General features: G+C 36.2%; 1 protein-coding gene across 2 annotated transcripts; it reads left to right on the forward strand.

Annotated features, from left to right (window-relative positions):
* The first annotated feature begins 8047 nt into the window (after positions 1 to 8047).
* On the forward strand, positions 8048 to 23170 carry ros1 (c-ros oncogene 1, receptor tyrosine kinase). Of its 2 annotated transcripts, none has more exons than XM_079385935.1 (28): positions 8048 to 8351; positions 8447 to 8492; positions 8612 to 8760; positions 9644 to 9779; positions 9873 to 10077; positions 10241 to 10317; positions 10812 to 10937; positions 11331 to 11515; positions 13591 to 13688; positions 14650 to 15155; positions 15327 to 15530; positions 15610 to 15720; positions 16582 to 16757; positions 16896 to 17087; positions 17312 to 17412; positions 17557 to 17771; positions 17874 to 18046; positions 18166 to 18319; positions 19167 to 19262; positions 19373 to 19502; positions 19612 to 19777; positions 19883 to 19947; positions 20574 to 20703; positions 20775 to 20872; positions 21042 to 21245; positions 22079 to 22213; positions 22328 to 22485; positions 22627 to 23170. In XM_079385935.1, the coding sequence occupies exons 1-28, from the start codon at positions 8220 to 8222 to the stop codon at positions 22779 to 22781; spliced, it is 4323 nt and encodes a 1440-aa protein (XP_079242061.1). In that variant the 5' UTR covers positions 8048 to 8219; the 3' UTR covers positions 22782 to 23170. The 2 variants fall into 2 exon arrangements, with proteins under 2 accessions (XP_079242061.1, XP_079242062.1); XM_079385936.1 differs by having other exon boundaries at positions 19170 to 19262.
* The last annotated feature ends 710 nt before the right edge of the window (positions 23171 to 23880 follow it).

The raw sequence follows: 23880 nt of genomic DNA on the forward strand, positions 1-23880 counted from the left end.
GTACCTCAAAAATATTTGCTACTATTTTCTGTTTGCTATAGAGAGATGTGTAACACTCTAAAAATACATAATTTATCATATATAGAAATTAAGCTGTTTTTTCCTATAAGCCATAATAAAATATATAATTTCGGGAAGAGAAAATTGCATTGTTTATATTTATCTATTTATTTATACAAATTATGTTTTAAATGGTATAATATATTTTATTAACATTGGATAAAAGTCTACTTATTTATTGGACTATATTTATACGTGTACTATGGATATTATATATTTATTACAAAATATATGGGAAGAGAAATTTGTATTGTATATATTTGTTATTTTTATACAAATTATGATATATTTAAAAATCTACTTATTTATTGGACTATATTTATAAATGTACTATATATAATTATAGTGTGTGTGTGTATATATACTGTATATATAGGGATATAAAGGAATTTATTCTTATAAGATCAAAATAAACAAATTAGGAAGTAGTAAAAAGTTATTAGTATATTTATATTATATTAAAGTAAATTTTATTTTTTATAAATAAAATACACTGTATTTTTTTATTTAAATATAAAGCCAGTTTTTTCCTTTCCTTTTCCTTCATGATTTCATAATTCATGTATCGGGAGTTCATGTTACTGATTAACAAATATATGAAGAGTAATTAAAAATACTACATGAAAATGAAAATTCAGAGCTTTCTTTATTAGGGATTCTTTAATAGCAATAACAATAGGAATCTTACAATCCGATTGTTAATTCTATTCATAGCATGCATTTGTCTTGCATATTTGCCATTTTCCAAAGTGATGTGATTAGCATGAACACTCTGTAGTGGCACTCAAAGTCGTACTCTTACCCTCTTTAGGGCACTCGTGTTAAAAGCTGTGAATGACATGCATTTGTGAGTGACGGCCACTTGTCTAAGAGCTAAAGCTATTCTCTTATCGGCCGTCTGCAGATGCATATGCTCAGTATTGCCAGAAGTTCACGTATACAGTCAGTCGAGCCACTTTAAATGTCAACACTTCTTTAAATGATATCGTAGTCAACCACTGATTGTTGATACATTCTTTCAGGTCTTGCTTTCCCTTTCCCTTGAAAATTATATACAAGTAATTCCAAGTAAGACATTCTTTGATTATTTTCCAGGAACAGCATTCCTATTAACCAAGTTAACTGACCATTAAATAGACAACGTAGTTAGACTGTCTGTCTTTCTTTCTTTATCTGTCTCTCTATCTTGCTTATCTGGCCTCAGGAAAAGAGCATTTTAGATGAGAAATGTCAGTATATCGTAGTGCTATAGTGTATTAGGATTGAACTAGATTTAAGAGAGCCTGTATCACTATTAGCCTCTCGAGCACGGCACTTGACTTAAGTTGCTTCGTGTGGACAGGATAAACAAACATGATGATAAAAATAAAAATATGAACTTGATCTGATTTTAAAGGCTCCAAAAGCCAGTGTTGATCAGGAGAGGCCCTGCATTCCAGTCCTGTGATCCAGTGACAATTATAACTGCTTAGCTGTAAAGTAAACACTAGCATCTGTGATCAGCTGTATTGAAGTTTAATAAAAGCCAACTAGATTTGCCTTCTGTTCAATTATAAAAGACTATACAGTGACCCTCTGTACTGGTTGTATAGTGACAACAAATAAAACATCAAAGCACATTTATATTCCTGTGAACGTATGTTACAGTTCATCAAATTATTGTTTGACTTTGACCGACTGTTTTCAGTTCGCCGATTTGCATGGAAACAAATTTGATGAAAGTGGTATTTCAGTGCAGGGTACAAATGTGCTTTTGTTGTTCTTTCTAGACAGATCATCCTCTGTGTCCTTCAAGTTTGATGTTTTTAATTCTCTTTCCCTATTTTCTGATGTAAACTGCATGCAATGTCTAGGAAATCTTATGTTTTCATATTAAAGCTAATATTTTGATATTATCTTACTGAAGTAGCTGTGATAAATCCGTTCGAGGACTGATAAACTTGATTTAATTGATTGAAAGCCTTTTTCTTACCCGTTAAATGGCAGCTGAAGAAGGAAGCAGTCCTTTCACATAAAAGGTAAAGGTAGAATGTTGGATGTAGACACACACAGGCTCTCAGGACACGCTACAAAGTTTATAGGAGGAACTGAAAGGGGTGGGGAAAACAAACAGGAGGGCGGTAGATGCAAAGGGAACGCATCCCCATCTCAAGATCACAGGAAGGCCTGTTTGTGTCTGCTCCTCCGTCCAGTGTTTGTTGTGATGACATATGACTAATGAAGTTAGAAGTCAATGCTGGATCATTATCCTTCCAAACTCTGGTTTATAGTAAATAGGAAGGAGTGATAGAGCAGGATTGTTAGATCTTGTAATGAAACAAAAATGTATATGTAATATAACAACAGAATGAGTACAAATACAGAAGTCATTTTCTGGCTCATCACTTTCTATAAAAACATAAATATCATAAATATGTTTTTCCCAATCAAATAATTTTTTTCCACACAAAAAAGCCAACAAGTGAAAAATGTTTAATTTTCTATAAAAGCAATAAATATAAATATTAAATAAATATGATGTATGTATTTATTCATGTATTTAAGCTTTTTTTCTGTAAGATCAAAATAGGTTTGAGAAGAGAACATCTTATCTAAACATTTTTTTACAGAGTTGTTGTATGAGATATGAAACAAAGGCTGTTGATGCTGAGAAAAACAATAGGTCCATGCAGAGACTCCTTTGTGTTAAGGAGCTTTACAGGCTTTGGAAAACCTAAATCAAGCACGGGGTAAACATTTGAAAAGCACACCGCTCTTATCTAACAGCCAAGGATGCATAGAGGAATGCGAGCTGGTTGTGTTTTCTCTGGACTGGACTCTGCTGGCTTTGGCATGCCTCCACGTCTCCGGCTGTCCTGTAGCTATATGCGCGACGCAAGTGTGTGATTCCACAGAGTAAGCCCCGGTAGCACTGCCGCCGCTTCAACAATAAAAGTACAGTAATGACCGAGAAGGTGACAGTGCAATGATGTTTCATCACAGATGGATGAATTAAGTTCTGGATGAGGCCGGGTTTTATCCCATCCTGCGTGACGCACTATAAACCCCGAAACACATCTACTACGTATTTATCAATCCCTCTCTGTGGATTTGCTCGCTTCTTGGTATAAATGTAGGAAATGCGTGGCAGTTACACACTGTCTGAGAAGGGAACAGGGCTCCGGATGCGCAAGCGATCATGTGGTAGTTTATTCATTGTTTGTTTATGCTCTCCATTTTCAAAGCTTCATCTGTTTTCTCACAGCTGCAGGGAGAAAATTGTGTCAGTCGACAGTGAAGATGCAGAGGACCCGTCAGACCGTGCTGTCAACACCTCTTGCTCATGGCAGATGGATGGCTCTGAACAGAAATGTCAGGTCAGGGAAGGTGCAGCTTTTCCACAGGATAAGGAACGGGGCCCGTTTGTCTGACACGTAGCAATGGCATTCTGTAAAGGTGGCGGCTGCTGCAGAGTGGCACAGGAGGCCAAATGATTAAGTTGTTTACTTCAGTAAGGATTCACAGCTTTGGTCGGGAAGCATTTTATAAAAATGATGAAATGCCGATTTATTAGACTTTTGCTGGCATGCATGCAAAATCTAAGTTTCAGACTAATGCTTTTCAACTTGCTTCAAATGTTTTTTTATTTGTGACCCTGGACCACAAAAGCAGTCTTAAGTCGGTCGGGTATATTTGTAGCAATAGCCAAAAATACATTGTATGGGTCAAAATTATCAATTTTTCTTTTATGCCAAAAATCATTAGGATATTAAGTAAAGATCCTGTTCCATGAAGATATTTTGTGAATTTTTTACCGTAAATATATCAAAACTTCATTTTTTATTAGTAATATGAATTGCTAAGAACTTAATTTGGACAACTTTAAAGGCGATTTTCTCAAAAATATATATATTTTTTTTTGCACGCTCAGATTCCAGATTTTCAAATAGTTGTATCTCGGCCAAATATTGTCCGATCCTAACAAACCACACATCAGTGGAAAGCTTATTTATTCAGCTTTCAGATCTAAATTTCAGAAAATTGTCACTTATGACTGGTTTTGTGGTCCAGGGTCAAATATATACTATATACTATACACTACAGTACTTGGTCATGCTGGGTACAATGTTTTTTGAAAGAAATTAATACTTTTATTCATCACTGACCCGTTAAATTTATTAGAAGTTACATTAAAGCATTAATAATGTTACAAAATTTAGAATTTTCTATTAATCAAAGTGTCCTTTATCATGTTAAGCAGCACAAAAAGCCATCCGGCCATTAATTAAATGCGTAAAACCAATTCTAGTTGACACAAACCTGTTTATTTTCGCTACAAGTTTGAATTTAATTTAGCCTGGGTCATTTTTCTACACAGTGTTATACCAACTCATGTTTATGGATTTAAAGGATGAGGTCATGTCATGCAACCTGTCCATGTTGGCATTTGCCATCAGCTAGCTTCCACCAGGTTTAAGTTGATGTTTAGCCAAAACAGAGGCACGGCCTTTGTCATTAACTTCATAACATATGAGAAACACTTTCTAAAATTTTGATGAGCCTATTTACTTTGCATCTCTGTACATAAATATATGGTTTATTTGTTTCATCTTGTAGTGGTACTACAAATTAATTCTTCTCCCCAGGCTGAAATTGGAAATAGATGAGGCCGTGATGTGTGATGAACATGCAAAATATCTACCTATTGGTGAGTTATTAGCAAGGTTTTCAGAAACGCTCTCACACAAGCAGACAGATTAACACACCTATCAACTGAAGACAGACTCTTCCCTCAGCTCTGTAAATTAAAAAGCTCTCCGAAGGGATTTGGAGCGATGGGCTGTGGAGAATGCCTTGAACTATTTTTATACACACACGTTCGCATCTGCCCTAATATGGGAACCGAGACATATCAGCTGGACGCAGTATTTCTGTAATCATTATTATATTGCTTACATTGCTTACTTTGAATCAGTTTCAGTGAGAAGGATCTGTCAGTCATGGTCATGCTAGGGATTTTCTTGTTGGATATTGTCAATGAGGGCCTCCCAAAATAAACTTCCTTTGTTCCCACAAATCCTCAGCAGCACTCGAAATAAAACTTGCACAGCGATCTTTGCATGGTTGTGGTGGGCTGATCCTAGGAGAATCCCCCTAACCAAACTTTCGCTGCAGTCCCACAGCTCTGCAAATACTCCTGCTATTACGTGTTAAAGCAGGTGTGAGGGATTTTCAAACATTTGCAGAAGGATGACAAAACTTGCGTTAAAGATGTTTAGAAAATGACTTCACGGGGGCCTGATTACAACAGATTCCAAAAAAAGGCTGTGTTGGTGGTACATTGTTGTTTGTTACATCAAAATGCATTTTGATTTTCTTTTCTTGATTCTAGGATGCCTCAGATGACACATCCGCCAGTCAAAAAGCAGGGGTGGAGGACCCTGTATAGTGTATCCCAGTCATGTGCCGCCAATGAATTTAAGCAGCATTGTGGAATGAGTTTTATGCTGTATGGATTTTCTTTGGCTCAGAGTAAATACAAACGATTAATCCAATGATACTCAGTCTGGACAGTGCTGTCATCGTCCTGTCTTGGATTGATGAGAATTGGCAGCAGACAAATTACTCCATCTAATTAATTCTGATGAATTATAAAGTATAATTTTTATTCATTTTAGTTGTGTGTGTGTGTGTGTGTGTGTGTGTGTGTGTGTGTGTGATTTTTAAGCACAACATAATATTAATAATAAGAAGAAATGTTTTTTGAGCACCAGATTACCATATTTTCAGATGGATCATATGACACTGATGACTGGAGGCATCAATTACATTTTAAAAGATATTTAAATAGGAATCCTTCGTTTTAAATTGTAATAAGGTTTTACAACATTTTTTATCAAAAACAGTCCTGTTAGCATGAGAGGCTTGTTTCAATACATTAAAAAATCTTATATAAAATATGTTGAAGTCAACATGAAACAGCATTCGCACTCTATTTTACTATCATAATGCAACATGCTTATGAAAAAAAATATGGTGTAGGATCTTGATTTTAACCATCAGAAACTGATTGGATTAGGAAAAGTAATGATGTTACGTAACAAAATGAATTTTGTGGATTTTGGAGGACTACTCCACTTCTGAATCACATGGCTAATCAGCTAAAAAAGGAAAGACACTATTAAAGTAAATAGGGTCAATTCTTATTGACCTCTAAATGAAGTCACACTCAGCTAGCTACATGCATCTATATGCATAAATCTTACCTGTAATTGACATCAAATAACCTCTACTTATAGCATTATTGGGGTCCCAAATACCCTGCGAATAATACATCATAACTCTTAACTCTAATATTCATGCTGTGCTCTTTTGAACTGACCGTGTGATATTTTAAGCCTGGCAAGGAGACAACTTGGACAAAGACAGTGGAAAAACATTTCTGCTATTTATAAGGTCTGATAGTTCATTGTCACATCACAGGGTCAATCGCAGGGGGTTTGTGGATTTGAAAGCAGCCCCTTCACAAGAGGACCTGTAGCTTAATTAGACACATCACTGAAAGTCCTCTCGTTTGAGAAGTGAGCAGACATCACAGTCCTCCTGCCGCATGCATGTTTTGCATGCCACATGCATGCATTAACTCACAAAAGGCAAATGATCAACACCACTATCTCTAGTTTAATCAAAATGAAGGGAGTCCAGGTCCTCTGTAAATGTCATCTTGTTTTTATAGGTTATATAAGCAAATCTCTTGTGTAAACATGCAGCGTTTTGGAGTCGTTAATGTTCTGTAACATGGAACATGCATGAATATTCTTAAAGGGAAAGTTCACCCAAAAATCTAAATCTTGTCATTATTTACTCACCCTCATGTGCTACAAAATAAGTAATGTGTAAAACATAGATTAAATAGATAGTATTTCTAATTTATCTGCATTCTGGAAGAGATTAGAAATCTGTATTTACTTCAAAACAAAAAAATATATATTTGGTGAGCCACAGAAAAGAGCTCATTAACAAGCATGCATGTGTTGTGTTCAATTCAGCAAGTTTTCACAAGAAATATACTAACAAGGACTTATTGAAAGGTACACTTTAGCAGACCACTATTACAAAGGGTACTACGTTGAGAAATGATACTATAAATATGGTTAAATATGTCTTATCATGCATAAAATGATTATATAAGGTATAAATAATTCATCTCTGACATTAGTTAGAGCAAAGATTTTGTAAAGCATCGCCACCTCGAGGGGAAGCCAGGTAAAACTTACAAAACCTGATGTTGACTACCACTGCAAGTCATTCATTGTGATTTTTGTTTGGTTTTACAAACCTAGAAACAAGTTGAAAATATTTTCGGGCATTATGTGACAGGTGATATCGATAGAGATAGGAAACCAGTTGACCTTGAAAATATTTCATTTTTGACAGGAATGAAATCGAGGCTGTGAGGGATAGAAGTACTGTAGTTTAATAGATTGTACTGTTGTTTAACAACATACTGACTGTTCAGCTGATGAAATGTCTTTTCTTTCAGTCAACAAAAACTGCATTTTTCCCTCACAGCCTCGTTTCATCTGTGTTCAATTCGAAATGGCTTCTAACCTGACTAAGGTTTATTTTTTTCAGCTGAATGAACCTCTTGCTGTTTACTCTTGCTATTCTCAATCTAAACCTGTCTGGATGGTTATGTACATTATCTTAGATATGCTGAATCTGACACTAAATACCTTTACATAGTATAGTGAGCACTTTGTTATTGATAAAATTCACACTTTTCCTTCATTGGAACTCATAGCAATTACACTTTAACCATTAAATAAACACTGCCTTGAATCTATGACAACTGTAAAGATAAGAACTTCTACACTTTACAATCAAGTGGCCATAGTTCAGTCTGCTTAATCTGTGTGAATGGTTATATATGACACATGCTTTGAGAGTCTTCTTACGAAACACCTGTTTCCGTCTGGTTTCTGGTCAGACACACCTGAGCGGAACAGGTGACCACAAACTTTGAGGGACTTTTAAAGGGACAGTGTCCTGCCATGGTTGTGCGTTACAGATCAATAATTAAGTCGTTGGGGAAATCCGCTACTGTAATGTGAACATTAACACTGTAGCCTGTTTCTGTGCAGGGTGTGTTTTGAATCCAGGAGTTCGGTGCATGTGAAATGGAAAAGATTTGTTGGGAAAGGAAGGAAATTACGGGTTTACAGTTTCTGCTAGCGCTACTATTTCTGCTTATTTCTCTCAAAGCTTCATCATGTGACAAATGGCTTCTTGATGCCTCAGTGCACCCCATGGTAAGACTTTTAAGATTTGTTAATATGCAATCTGGACCAGTATTGATTTTTTTTCTCATTTATTTGAGCTAATGTCTCAAATATTGTAATTCTAGACAGCCAAAAGTGGCTTCAGACAGTGTACGGATGCCATTTGCCCAAGTGAGTATGAGTAGGACTACTGCCAAGGATTTGTAATCAAGTTTACAATTTATTCGCTTCTTTCACTTCGGTGTCTGTTTACTGATTGGTTTACAAACATTTACGTTCTTCCTGTCCAGATGCTGTATGTCAGCTCACAGCACCTTATGCATCCTGGATCGGATCTCATAACATAACTTTGACCTGGGAGTCTCTGAATCAGTCTGATGTGGTGTATATTCTTCAGTGGACTGGTCCTAGTCTGTCTGGGATTTGGGCACAAGCAGAGGTACTGGATGACTTTATGTTCACTGTATATTTGTCAAGTTGATGATTAAATTCCACTTACTTTTGGTGCATTTGTACATCATAAATTATTGAGTGAAATTCAGCAATATGTGTTTGGGTGCAAGTAATTTCCAGGTCATATTCAATTTTAAAAAATGAAAAGGAAAGAAAAAAAATTTTTCAAAGAAGAAAATAAAGGTTATTTTAATGACTAGTAAGGATATTTTTTAGTATGACATTCTTTTCAAACACGTTTCTCCCAAATCTCATATTACTGTATGCAAAAACAAAGCTTTTTAAATCAATAAAATAAGCTTAAATCCAATTCAGTATAAAAATATTACAGTGATGTATAATTACAGTTGTACTTTACAAATATACACTACCATCAAAAGTTTGGAGTCAGTAAGACTTTAATGTTTTTGCTCACCAAGGCTGCACTTACTTGATCAAAATACAGTAAAAACAGTAATATTGTGAAATATTATCATAATTCATCAAAACATAATTTATTCCTGTGATTGCAAAGTTGAGTTTTCAGCATCATTACTCCAGTCTTCAGTGTCACATGATCCTTCAGAAATGATTATAATATGCTGATTTGGTTATCAAGAAACATTTCTTATTATTATCAGGGTTGAAAACAGTTGCGCTGCTTAATAGTTTTGTGAAAGCCATGATCATTTTTTCAGGATCTTTTGATAAATAGAAAGAACAGCATGTGTTTGAAATTAAAATATTTATTAGTATATTTTTTTGATCGTGTGAGATTTTTCACATTACAGTAAGCTGCAGAGAAAAAGTTAATTTTGAAATGAAATATCATCCGAAAAATTCTTGAAAGTTTCCATAAGATTGAAAAATGTTCCTTTTTTTCCTCATAGAATGTGACAGAATCGCCGTACACCATCAAACAATTGGAACCTTTCACCTGCTATAAATTCAGGGTCTGGGCTCTGATTGCAGAAACACACGCTTGTTCTCCAGCGAGCACTTGGTACCGAACAAAACCATTTGGACGTAGGTTAAATCAACAGTTGCTCAACAGTCTTTTTACATTATGTTTCAAAATCAGTTGTTCGAAGCTGTTTAATGTGTTTCCCTTCCAAAAAGTGCCCTCCAGCCCATCCATTGAGAGTATTGAGAGCGTGTCTGGAGAGAGTGTGGAGGTTCAGTGGTCTCGACCTGAAAAACCAGGAGGACCCATCTTGGGCTTCAACCTCAATCTCACATCCAACAGACACGTCATCAGTGTAGCAACCGGAGGAAATGTATTCTTCAACACATTCTACCCGACATTCCATAACACTACATATAGGTAGTAGGCTTCCCATTTTTATATTTCTGCAATTTTATGCAACATAGAATGCAATATTTAAGGTATTCAGTGTATACATTGTTCATTTTTACACTGTAATCGTCTGACGTTATTATGTTTTGTTGACATATAATATTGACTGTACTGACTGTATCTCATACAGGATCTCTGTAGCTGCTGTAAATGAAGAGGGCCAGGGTTCAATCGCTGAAACCAGCATAACAACACCAGTACAAGTTGGTTAGTTTAGGCTCACTTTTACTCTATCCTGCCAAGTAGAACATGTTCCTGGATCTTTTGTTGGTCGGCTTTACTGTCACAGAAAATTAAAAATTCAGCTTTACTGTCACAGAAATAAATAACATTTTAAAGTGTATTAAAATAGTTATTTAAATTGTAAAAATAGTTAACAATATTTTAGTTTGTACTGATTTTTTTTATTTTAAATGCTGACTTGGTGAGCATAAGAAGCTTTTTTCAAAAACATAAAAAATCATACGAGCCTCAAACTTTAGAAATATTGACATCAACAATGCAAAACCATGTCAGTTGCCATTAAATCTAACTTAAAATCTGACGTTGTTGATCCAAAAACTTGTCCTGCTTGATGAAATCATGGTAAGCTTCATGCAACCACAGTACTTCAGCATTCTGCTAATATTTCTCAATGCATTGTGTTTGCAATGCCTTGAAATAAACAATAATCTTATTGCTCCATCTGTGATGACTTTCAGAGCAGAATGAAGGCCGGTGGGTCTTTGCATCCAGATGGAACTCATTAAGGATGAGAGAAGAGGATGCCGATTTCTTCACTACAGCACAATGTCTCTTAGACAGTCTAATCGAGAGCAACATCACAGGTCCGTTCTTCCTCAAATCAATAACTATAAAACATTTCCACCACATAAGAGTGCCCACAGGAAAGAGAAATCACAAATGAGAGTACTTCAATATCTCAGTTGTTTCTCTTAGACAGTAAGAAGATTAAATGGAGAGCAAAATTGTCTCCTAAGAAAAACCCCAGTAATGAATTTCCAAGATCAAGTTATACCACACACTTTATTTTTTATAGCACACATACTTTATGCCAGCAATTAGCACGTTAATTTATTGTAAGGAATTTTAGGACTTTTTGAGACAAAGTTGATACTTACAGTAAGTTTGAAAGAGCAACCTTTGAGCAATAAGATGTACCTTTTGGTGTAGATGGTCCTTGATTTCTGACATCTTACTTTTGTTATGTTTTTTTTCAGGGGTGGCAGTGCACTACAGTTCCAACCGCATCTATTTCTCTGAGGGGACTCGTATTTGGGTGAAAGGGGCTGGAAATCTCACCGACCACTCAGATCTCAAGCTTCTGCACTCTGCCCCGCTGGAGGTCACAGCACTGACTGTAGACTGGCTTTATGAGAGGGTTTACTATGTGTCCAGTGGTAGGGTGTGTATTTACCATTAATTAGGGGACTAAAATGATAACTTTGAAGATCAAATATCATGTATTTTTGTACCGAACAATTAACAAACCACACTGCCCTTCCCTATAGACTTTTATTGTAAGTGCATTACTGTAAATGTTTTTTTGTTTGTTTTTACAAACTGAAAAGAATAGTTCACTCAAAAATGAAAATTTGCTGAAAATTTACTCAAACACAGGCCATGCAAGATGAGTTGAGTTTGTTTATTTATTGGAACAGATTTGGAGAAGTGGATCAGTGGATCCTCTGCAGTGAATGGGTGCCGTCAGAATGAGAATCCAAACAGCTGCTAAAAAAATCACAATAATCCGCACCACTCCAGTCCATCAGTTCATGTCTTGTGAAGTAAAAAGCTTCCCCAAAACCATCCTTAATATGTTTTTAACTTCAAAATGTTGCTTTCGGATAAAATACATGTTATCTATCCATAACATGCTTTCTCCACTGAAAAAGAGAAATATGCACAGATCAAGCTCTGTTTACAGGTGAAAACAGTTCTAAACAATTTAAGTGGTTTCTAATGTGAGAGGACAAAAAACATTATTATGGATTACAGACAGAATCAATGGTGTAAAGTTAAAATGCCTTAATGATGGATGCGTTTCTTACAAATTTACATTTACATTTAGTCATTTGGCAGACGCTTTTATCCAAAGCGACTTACAATTGGGGAATACAAGAAGCGATTAATCTTGAAGAGGCAATCAGACAGAGGAAGTGCTCGTAACACCAAGTCTCAGTCATTGTGCAAATAAGTAAAAGCTAGCAAGGGAAGGAGAGAAAGATAAAAAAAAAAAAATTGAGTTTAGGATGAAGTCAAGTACTGCCGAAAGAGATGAGTTTAGTTGTTGCTTGAAGATTGACAGGGATCCAGCATTCCGGATAGGGGTGGGAAGATTATTCCACCAGCCAGGAATGGTGAACAGGAATGTTCTGGAGAGTGATTTTGAGCCTCTCTGTGATGGTACCACAAGGCGTCGCTCACTAGCTGATCTCAGACTTCTGGAGGGGATGTAGATTCGTAATAGTGAGTGGAAGTAGGAGGGTGCGGAGCCTGTGGTCGTTCTGTATGCAAGCATCAGTATCTTGAACTTGATGCGAGCTGCCACTGGTAGCTAGTGCAAGGAGATGAAGAGAGGTGTAACATGGACTCTTTTGGGCTCGTTGAAGACCAGTCGTGCCGCTGCATTCTGAATCATTTGTAGAGGTTTGATTGTTTGATGGCAGTCCAGCCAGAAGAGCATTGCAGTAGTTCAGCCTGGAAACGACAAGGGCCTGGACAAGAAGTTGTGCAGAATGCTCTGTCAGAAAGGGCCTGATCTTTCTGATGTTGTGTAGTGCAAACCTGCAGGATCGAGCAGTCTTTGCAATGTGCTCTTTGAAGGTCAGCTGGTCATCAAAGATTACACCAAGATTTCTGACCGAAGTTGATGGGGTAATCATTGATGAGCCTAACTGAATCGTGAAGTCATGCTGTAGAGTCGGAGTGGCAGGGAAGACCAGAAGTTCCGTCTTTGCCAGGTTGAGCTGTAGGTGATGTTCTTTCATCCATGCTGAGATGTCAGCCAGGCAGCCTGAGATCCGTGCAGCTACCATTGGGTCATCTGGTTGAAAAGAGAGATAGAGCTGCGTGTCATCCACGTAGCAGTGATAGGAGAAGCCATGTGCATGTATGATGGGACCCAGTGATGTAGTGAATGTGGAGAAGAGCAGGGGTCCAAGAACCGATCCCTGAGGAACTCCAGTGACCAGTTGATGTGGTTTGGATACCTCCCCTCCCCAGGCCACCCTGAAAGACCTACGGGTGAGATAGGACACAAATACACAGCTTCTTGCTTAATTTCTCCAAATCTGTTCCGATGAAGAAACAAACTCATCTACATCTTGAGCCTGAGGGTGAGTAAGCAAATTTTCATTTTTGGGTGAACTATTCCTTGAAGGGCAAGTCAAAACGCAACAGATGCCATCAAGAAAGATTAATGCTTTTTTCATGTAAATAATGTTATTGTGCGTTCTTTCCCACAAAAATAAAATGCAGGTCTACTATTGTGGATTAGATGACTGTTCTTTTCCAGTGGATATATATCTCCACCTCACCAGTGACGCTGTAAATATAATTGCAGATCCGTATAATGGGTGAGTGTCATAAACATAATTAAGCACCGAACAGTTTTTAATCCCAGAATTGACCTTAAATAATAACGTTCTAAATAATAAAATTCTAAATATATATTTATTTATTATTATTTAATCATTTTTATGATCTATGAAATACAATAAAAATATCTGTGATTTATGTGATACTTACAAATAACAATGCCTGTCAATAACCAAAGATGTTTTTGGCCCATTGAACAGAATTTTAGGATGGGTCATGGATCATTAAAATCAGGCTATTATTGATTTATATATCTATATATATATATATCGTATGGGTCAAAAAGTATTATTGGTTAATATTATATTTCCCCAAACTCACATTGTGTAAAACAACAATCTTTTGCTTTAAAATAATATACACTTATGAATTGTGCAGAACAAGACTGGGGACATTTAAATGTTGTAAGTAAATAGTATAAATGTTCATGTTGTCTTTAGCTGCATGCAATCTCCAACATGCAATAAGCACCAGATGAAACTCAGTTTAGACTTTACATTTTGGGTCATGCTTGTTCTTGTGGAGGCCCTGTCTATAAGCCACCAGAGACTTCAAAAGAACAGCAACATACACAAGCATAAATTAGAAAATGCTCTGCTTTTATATAAAGCTTTTATATATACGTCTCTGCTTTTATATAAAGCTATAAACCATTGTGTAAACCAGGGATCCTCAAATCTGGCCCACGAGATCCACTTTCCTGCCGAGTTTAACTCTAACCCTAATCAAACACACCTGAGCATGACAATCAATGTCTTTAGGATCATTAGAAAATCACAGATAGGTGAGTTTGATCAGGGTTGGAGCTAAACTCTGCAGCGCATTGGCCCCCCAGGGCAAGATTTGAGGAACAGTAAAGATTTTAGTTTATATATTTTGTTAGTTTGACTAATTTAAGTCAAATATAATTTAATAAAATTGAAAAATTGTGTTTGTCAGATGGCTTTTCTTGTTGCTGAGCAGTGGAATATATCGTAGCCCTCTTCCAGACGTCTCTGGCCAGCAGCATGAGATAATTCATGTCTTAAAATCGCCTTCTGTCTCCAACTTTGTGGTCAGTTTCCCCAACAAGAGACTTGTTTATCACGACAGAAGTGATCAAACGCTCAATGACACATCTGTGGATGGATTGTTTCCCATTACGCTCTACACAAACATTAACTTTGAAGCAAACAGCATTGTTTATGAGGATGATTTCTTCATGCTCACCAATGGTTATGCACTGTATAAGCAAGTTGGCCAGAGTCAAGTTGCCACCTTTAATGAATTCGCTATGGACTGTGATGTGATCCATAGTCAAAATGACGGCTTTAGGAATCTGTGCTACTTTAGTGCATCTGCGCAACCTTATCCTGTGCCAAGAAGGCCAAAACAACTCCAAGTCCTCTTTGGATCAGATAAAGCCAACGTTTATTGGGATAAACCTGAAAATGTGATTGGAGCAAGTGAGTGATACCCTGTTATAATAACCCTTTTGGGTTGTTTTATTAGTAGGAGACTATTCTCAGAATTGTCATTTGTTTATTGAAGCCAGGTTTATTGGTTTAGATTTCATCTTGCTAACCTATAAAATAACACGTGTTGTCCATTAAATAATTCAGTTTTGTTCCTCGCAGGTCCATCTGCCTGGCAAAATTGGACTTATGCTATAAACTGCTCGATGAATGGGTTGGTGGTGATGAATTTTAGTGGACTAACTGGCACACATGCAACAGTCCCAGATCTGGAGAGTTCACAGCAGTACAGTGTCACTCTCAGGGCTTGTTCCCCTGGTGGATGCTCCAAATCAGTCTCATATGAAGGAACAACTCTCCAGCCTGGTGATTATATTGATTTATTTTATCATTTACCTTAATATTTATAAACTGGCTACTATTAAAAAGTTGTCTTTTTTCTCAGCCGATGAGCCCCCGTATATTACTGCTGCCAGTGAGGATGGCATATGGAAGCAAGATTTGGATAGCATTGACTTTGTGGAACAAATGGTGTCTTATATTGGAGATGTGAAAGGTAAGAATCCAGAGAGATCATATATAGAACATAACAGTGACTCTAAAAGGCATTTACGTTAAGTCACACTTAAAATATTTAGATTTTCACTGTATTCGATACAAAAATATCAGACCAAGTGGCATCAGCAAACAAACTGTGCTATTAGCGCCTCTCAGGTCTAACTTCACTTCCTGAGGAACTTTTAGATTTTTATTAACCTACTGGTCCCACACAAGTATCCAAACCACAGGTGTAGTTTATTATATATACAATAAACATATTCCATAAAGTTTGACAACCAGAAAGTTTTCAAGACATTTTGCCTTCATTTTATTCTTTCATATTTTGAAACCTAATAAACATATTGTGAAGTGTTTTGATTCAAATGTGTGCTTGAGATATATACTACTGTTCAAGTTTTTTTTTTTTTTTTTTTAAGTCTCTTGTGCTCACCAAGGCTGCATTTATTTGATTAAAAAAATACAGTCAAAACAGTAATTTTGTGAAATATTATTAAAATGTAAAATAACTTTTCTATTTTACTATATTTTAAAATGTAGTAATGTTAAAATTATTAAAAATTTCATGTGAAATAGAAATCTTTTGTAACATTATGTATTGTTATGGTTACTTTTTATCAATTTAATGCATCCTTGTTGAATAAAGGTATTAATTTCTTTAAAAAAAATTAAAAATAAATTACTAACACAAGCACTTGAATAATTTCTTTAAAATACATTGCACTTGTTTTGATATTTTAGTTATATAGTGCAAAAAATAAAAATAGCTATAACATTATTTTGCATCTGATTGTATATTTTACAGTGCTTCTCACTATATAACAAGGTATATAGCATGTTTTCCTTTCTTCATGAACAGATATGGACTGGTACAGTTCCACAATCTACTGGACTAACAGTTCGGGTCACATTAACTGGATTGATCTGGGTGACCAGTCGTTGAATGTGATGACAATGCCTTCACTCCTGAATGCTGAAGCACTGGCCTTTGACTGGCTGGGACAGTATCTATACTGGAGCTGCAACACAAATCAGGTATGTTTTTATATTAAATTAGGCTTGAATTAATGACAACTGAAAAACATAATAAAAAGAAGCTACTAACACTTTATTGACTTTTTTGACTATGTGGCAGTAGCAACTAATTGTGAGATATCTTGCATCTCTTATCAGATATGCCGAGGGTCTGTATCTGGTCATGGGGTTGAGATATTTCTCCAAGCAGAACAGAAGATTCTCAGTTTGGTGGTTGATTCATTGAATGCTGCCATCTACTGGACCACTGAAACATCAGTAGAAGGCTGTAGATTGGATGGAGACGACTACCAACTCCTGGAAAAACTGAGTGTGTTCTCTGGGAAAGAGGTGAGGACATAAATATACACATAAAACATCAAATACGCTACCATTCAAAGCTTTGGGATCTTGGGGTATTTTTAAAATGTAACTTAATCCTGTGATGTCAAAGGTAAATTTTCAGCATCATTACTCCAGTCTTCAGAATCACATGATCTCTCAGAATGCATTCTAATATGCTGATTTGATACTTACAGTGTTGAAAACACTGATTTCACACACTCTGATTATAGGTTGCTGGGATCACTTTGAACATGATTGAAGGAAATCTGTATTGGCTGGTGCAGGATGGCTCCTTTATAAGTCTTTACAGAGTGAACGTCAGTGGTTACAGGTACATATACAAATGTTTAACAGATAGATCTCATTAATGAATGCTATGGTCAGTGACCAGTTTGGCTCGTAATAACATTTTCTTATTGAATAAATGTTTTTTTTTTTTTTTAATGATTTGCATAAATTCTATTAACCGGTAAAGGATGCAGAAGTCTAAAGCGGTAGAATTTGCAAGATGGACAACATCACAAATCACAGATCATCAGGTGGGCTACTACAGCGGACGACTCGTTTGGTTGGATGAGAACAAACAGCTCAGGTTTCAGGAGTTGAAGCAAAACACCAGTGTCCTTATGTCTTCCAGCAAAACACTGACAGCTTTTTCTGTTGTACAGCAAATGCTGAAACCTCTTCCAGGTCAGCACTGTGTTAAAACATCATGTTTTATATGAACTTATTCTAGCACGTGTTCTTAAAAGTCATTATCACTTTGTATGTGTTTTTGTGTTTGTTTTCCAGATGGATTCGTATCTCCTCCTATAGTTATTCCACCTGCAGTTTCCAAAATTGTTCTTGAAGGGAATGACACATTTATCCAGATACACTGGGAACCCAGCATTATTGACTATGGGACAGTGCTTTATTGTGTGGTGTCTAACGAACTGTGGAGAAATGTGGAACAGCTTCAAAATGTACACCTTTTTTATGATTATTTTAAATGAGAGGATTTAAATCCACCTTAAGTTATTTAAATGAACTATTTTTGGTAAAAAATAAAAAACACTGATGTATTTCCAACATATTTCTGCAGTTCCCCACCAGATATTGTCATCCTCTTAACACGTTTTCTGAAACAGTCATGAATATCGCAAGATTCAAACCAGGAAACAAATTAAACATCACCATAACCCCGTTTTCGTATTGGGGTAAAGGGGAATCAACACAAACAACTTTGATTACTCCAGGTAAGAATCCTGCATTAATCATTAAATATAAATATAACAAAAAAAGTAAACATAAAAAGCAGATTTAAGAAAATAAAAATGTGCTCTTCATGTATTTTATTGTGCTATCTAAAATAAGGTGACTTTAAATAGTTTAAAAAATTTGCTGAATTTTCTCAACCTCAGGCCATCAAAGATGTAGATGAGTTTGTATCTTCATCAGAACAGATTTGGAGAAATATAGCAGTGCATCACTTGCTGATCAATGGATCCTCTGCAGTGAATGGGTGCCGTCAGATTGAGAGCTTATAAAAACATCACAATAATCCACAAGTAATCCATAATAGTTTTTTTCTCCAGTGAAAAGATTGTCTTGTCTGAATCAAGAGAGAAAAATGTACAGATCAAAAGCGAAAACGGTTCTAAACAAATATGTCAGTGGAATTTGATGTAAGAGGGCAGGCAACAGGTGATGGACTTGTTCACTAGAGGATGCATCGTCATGGATGATGGACTATTTGGCCAGAAAATATGGTTTGAAGTTAAAACATCCCAATTATCGATTTTTTCATACAAACACGTAGCTTCTCGCTTCACATGATGTTAATTAATGGACTGGAGTCGTGTGGATTACTTGTGTATTATTGTGATGTTTTTATCAGCTTTTTGGACTCTCATTCTGACGGCACCCATTCATTGCAGAGGAAACATTGGTGGGCAAGTGATGTAATGCTACATTTCTCCAAATCTGTTCAGATGAAGTCTATGAACTCATCTACATCTTGGATGGTTGAGGGTGAGTACATCTTCAGCATATTTTCGTTTCTAGCTCAACTATTCCTTTAATTGCTCTCTGGTTGTCACCCAGCAGGTACTTCATTAGACACTGACATGACATTGATTATTGTGATTGTATCGGTTGCTGCCTGTATTGCACTGATTATTCTCATCCTCGCCGCAGTCAGTAAGTACACAAATGACACAGTTCCTTTTGTAGAAATCTGTTTCAACCCCATATTAATTCTAATGAGAGGATTTGAAAGCACACTTGCTTTCCCTGCTGTTTTGATGTAGTTTGGCACAGACACCATAAAAAAAAGGATCACGGGACAGTTACGCAAATAGGTGCACACGTCCATCCAGATGTGGAGTTGGAGTATATTCGAGGTTTAGTTGGTCTTGGGAGTGCCTGCTATGCTATAAGGTACACAGGAACATCACTTACAAACTAAGGCCTCATTTCAATGTGATTTTGTTGCATCTATAAACCACAAAAAGTGTTAATATTTAAACAACTTTCCCATATTTCCCAGTAACATACCTACCCAAGGAGAGATCGAGACACTTCCTGTGTTTCCTAGAGACTGTCTGAAGCTTCAGAGGTTGTTGGGTAGTGGTGCTTTTGGAGAAGTTTATGAAGGAGTTACAGTTGGCAGCCAAATCACTGAAGTTGTGCCGGAGAAGAGAGTGGCTGTCAAGGTATACTAACATGATTTCTCATATACTTCCACAGTGACTACCTATATGCTGTTTCAGCAATTAGATTGTGATTATAAAATGTTTCACAAACCTATCTCTTCACAGACACTGCGAAGAGATGCCAGTGATTATGAGAAAACTGAATTCTTAAAAGAAGCTTGTTTGATGAGGTAAAAGACATGTTTGCTCTCAGCATCACAGTAAAAATATGATTATAATAGGGAACAATGGGGCAAAACAAATGATGATGTGGCCCCCTGGCCTGGAGCAAATGGCAATATTTGTCATGGGGTTTGTTGGTAATTAGTGTTCTGGGAGAAAATAATGTATAAAAGGAGACTTTACTGAGATAGCTCTGCTGTGAACTAGTATTTATTTATTTTCAAAAGTTTGGGGTCAGTGAAAGCATTTCATATTTTTGAAAGAAGTCTCATATGTTCACCAAGGCTAAATTTATTTGATCAAAAATACAGTTATTACAATTTAAAATAACTGTTTCTATTGCAATATATTTTAAAATGAATTTTCAGCATCATTACTCCAGTCTTCAGTGTCACATGATCCTTCAGAAATCATTTGCAATATGCTGATTTGCTGCTTTCTTTTTATTATCAATGCTGAAAACAGTTGTGCTGCTTAATATTTTTGCAGAAACCGTGATACAGTGTTTTCAGGACTCTTTGAAGAACAGAAAGTTCAATGGGGCAGCATTTATTTGAAATAGAAGTCTGGTGTAACAAAAATGGCTTTATGACTTTGGAGCAGATTAATCATGTGGTGTTTTGTTGCTATCCAGCCAGTTTAATCATCCTAACATCCTGCGTTTGCTTGGAGTGTGTCTGCTAAACGAGCCACATTACCTCATCCTGGAGCTGATGGAAGGAGGAGACCTTCGTTTTTACCTGAGAGGAGCTCGTCCTACAGCTGTGAGGCATTGTTTTAATATATGAGCTGCTTTTCTTATTGACTAGCACTCACATGTTCTTATGTCTCATAGAGCCATAAAGAGCTACTGAAACTCATCAGCCTCTTGGACATCAGTTTGGATGTTGCCACAGGATGTGCTTATTTAGAAAGGATGCACTTTGTTCACAGGTAAAGATGCTAATGCTCACAATGCCAGTGTCATGGCTTTGATTCCCCGGGAATGTGTTAACACCTGAAATGTACACCTTGATTACAGTGTAAATCACTTTGGATAAAAGTGCCTGTGAAATACGTTAATTTTAATGCATCTAAATTAAACTATATTTAATATGCACAGGGATATTGCTGCAAGGAACTGTCTGGTGTCAGTAAGAAGCTATACAGACCCAGAAAGGGTTATTAAAATAGGAGATTTCGGATTGGCCCGGGACGTGTATAAGAACGACTACTACAGGAAGAAGGGTGAAGGTCTGCTTCCTGTTCGCTGGATGTCACCAGAAAGCTTAACAGATGGGATTTTCAATAAATATTCTGATGTCTGGTCAGTATCATGAGTTTTCTTGTTGCCATACACTCTTGTAAAATAAATTATTCTGTATTTGCATATATGGTTTCAAGAATCTTTAACATCCATTGAACCTTTCCATTGCACCATGAATGAGTTACTGTATATGTTGGAAAGGGTTCTTTGGATTATAAAAAAATTTCTTCACACTAAAAAAAAAAAAATGGTTCAATGGATCAATGAAACATTCATGGGGAACCCAAAATGGTAATTCTACACTTTAAAAAAAATGGTTCTATGTAGCACTAAAACTGGTTCGTTGGCTTGTAATCATAGGGGAACCACTTTTGGTGCTATATAGCACCAAATCTTGGTGCTTCAGCGGTTCTTTACCGGTTCTTTGGCATGACTGAGGGGTTATATAGCACTGCTACCATATACTAAACCTGTTAAGCTCCTATATGGTTCTTCAGCGGTTCTTTGGGGTGATTAAGGTGTTATATAGCACCACTGCCATATAAAGAACCCGTTAAGCCCCTTTAAAGGTTGTTTGCGAGCCAAAGAACCACTGCTGTTGCTGTTTAGCACCATTTTTGTTGAAGAAATGCAATGCATTATGTCACCTCTTATGGTTCTACATAGCACCATTTGACAAAGGTGCTGTATAGCACCTTTAAAGATATGGTGCTATATAGTACCAAACGTGGTTCCCCTATGATTACGAGCCAAGAACCACTTTTAGTGCTATATAGCACCATTTTTATGAGTGTATGGCATCACTGCGCAAAAAAACAAACTTTATTTTTAACAATGGAACGAGTTGTATACATATTCCTACAAATATATTTTCTTAAATTTGCACATTTCAGGGCATTTGGTGTGCTTTTATGGGAGATTATGACATTAGGAAAGCTACCGTATCCCACATACACCAACCATGAAGTCTTAAGCCATATCAGTACAGGTGCACGACTGCCTTCACCAGCAGGCTGTCCACAGAGATTGTAAGTGATATTAGTAGATGATTTCAACAAATACTTGTTATAAATTGATTGAATGTGAAGACAAAGATATAATATTTACTTTGAATGAGCATGGATATTATTACTGATTTTTAGGTATAATCTGATGATGAGCTGCTGGAGCAAAGAACCAGCTGAGAGGCCAAACTTTCAGTACCTTGAGGAAACCCTGAGTAAACTGAGAGATTATGAGGATAAAAGAGCAAACCAGAACGGAGCAGCGGGTCATGTGAACCAAGCCTACCAAGAAGATGGTATGATCTTAATTTCTTCATATATAACAGAATAAATAAGATTTACTCAGTTACATCTGAATCAGATGTATAGATTTGTGCGCAGATTTTTGACTCGTTACTATGTACCTCTTATGGTAACCGTATGTGCTGGTTCTTCAGAAGAGGAGGTCTGCACTGGTGTGGATGAAGATGAAGACCTTGAAACTGGACTGTCTCCTGTGCTCAGCAATGAGGGACTGAATTACTTGATGTATCGTGCTGAGAGCCCGGACAGTGTCCAAACAGACTCATCGACACCCACCGAAGATAGATAAGACTATAATTGCCGGTTTTGAATTCGCTGGCAACCCAAGTTTGCACAAAGACCTGTGAGCTGGACCTCACTTTGTAATCTTCTTCCTTGTAAATACTGTATAAAACAACAACAATGAAAATAATAATAATTGTATTTTATGTATAATATAGAATGATGAAAATTTTGTTATTGGTTGAATTGGTTAAATTATGCAAACAGCCAAATGATTGAATGAATGTTGTATTTTTTATGTATAGGCCTAATGTAGAGTTGAGTGATCAATAAAAAGAGATATCAACATTATACTAGATTTATATTTCCTGAAAGAAATTATAAGTAGGTCATTCCTGGGATTCAGTGTCTTTTGGACATCATAACACTTAAAAAATGAAATTCTTGTCTAATCATGCAAGGGAGCTGTAAATTGTGAAAAATAATTTTGGTATATAAATATATGGTAGGCCTATATACATCCTTGAATATATACATTAAGCAATTATGAGCCAAATTAAATGAAGAGGACCAAAAATGACCACCCTGTTAGGGACAAATGAACAACAATTTAAAAAATGTATGAATATGTAAAATGTAATAAAGTTTAAATACACTACTTCTTCAACTTAAACATCAACTGCTTTCACTATTACTATGTACACTAAATGTGTCCAGCCTGTTAGGTTTTCTGACTTAACAGGGTGGAAATTTTGACTTAAAATGAGCCATTACACAAAGTCTGAGCAAGAAATGCTAACACAGAAGGTCTGTCAAATAAAGAATTGAATGTTTTTTTAAAAATGGTACTTTTACAAATAAGAATTTCTATTGACTTTTTTTCATATTCCCTTTAACAGGGTGGACATGTAGAGGTTGACCCCATCAGACAGGAAAGATAAAATAAGTAAAAACAAACAATTAACAAAACAGAGGCTCTCACTCACCTTCCCCAGTTGTTTTCCCTCCAAGGAAATGATGTATGATAAGATACAATTTCCTTTTTCATTTAAAATAAAAATAAAACTTTCATAAAAAAAACAGGGCCAGTAGTCAAATGTAACAGTGGACAATATTTTGAGGGACAAGCTAAAAATGCTTTAAAAAATGAATTTAATATTTGGAAA

Source organism: Barbus barbus (genome assembly GCF_936440315.1).
Source record: "Barbus barbus genome assembly, chromosome: 30".
Lineage (NCBI taxonomy): Eukaryota > Metazoa > Chordata > Actinopteri > Cypriniformes > Cyprinidae > Barbus > Barbus barbus.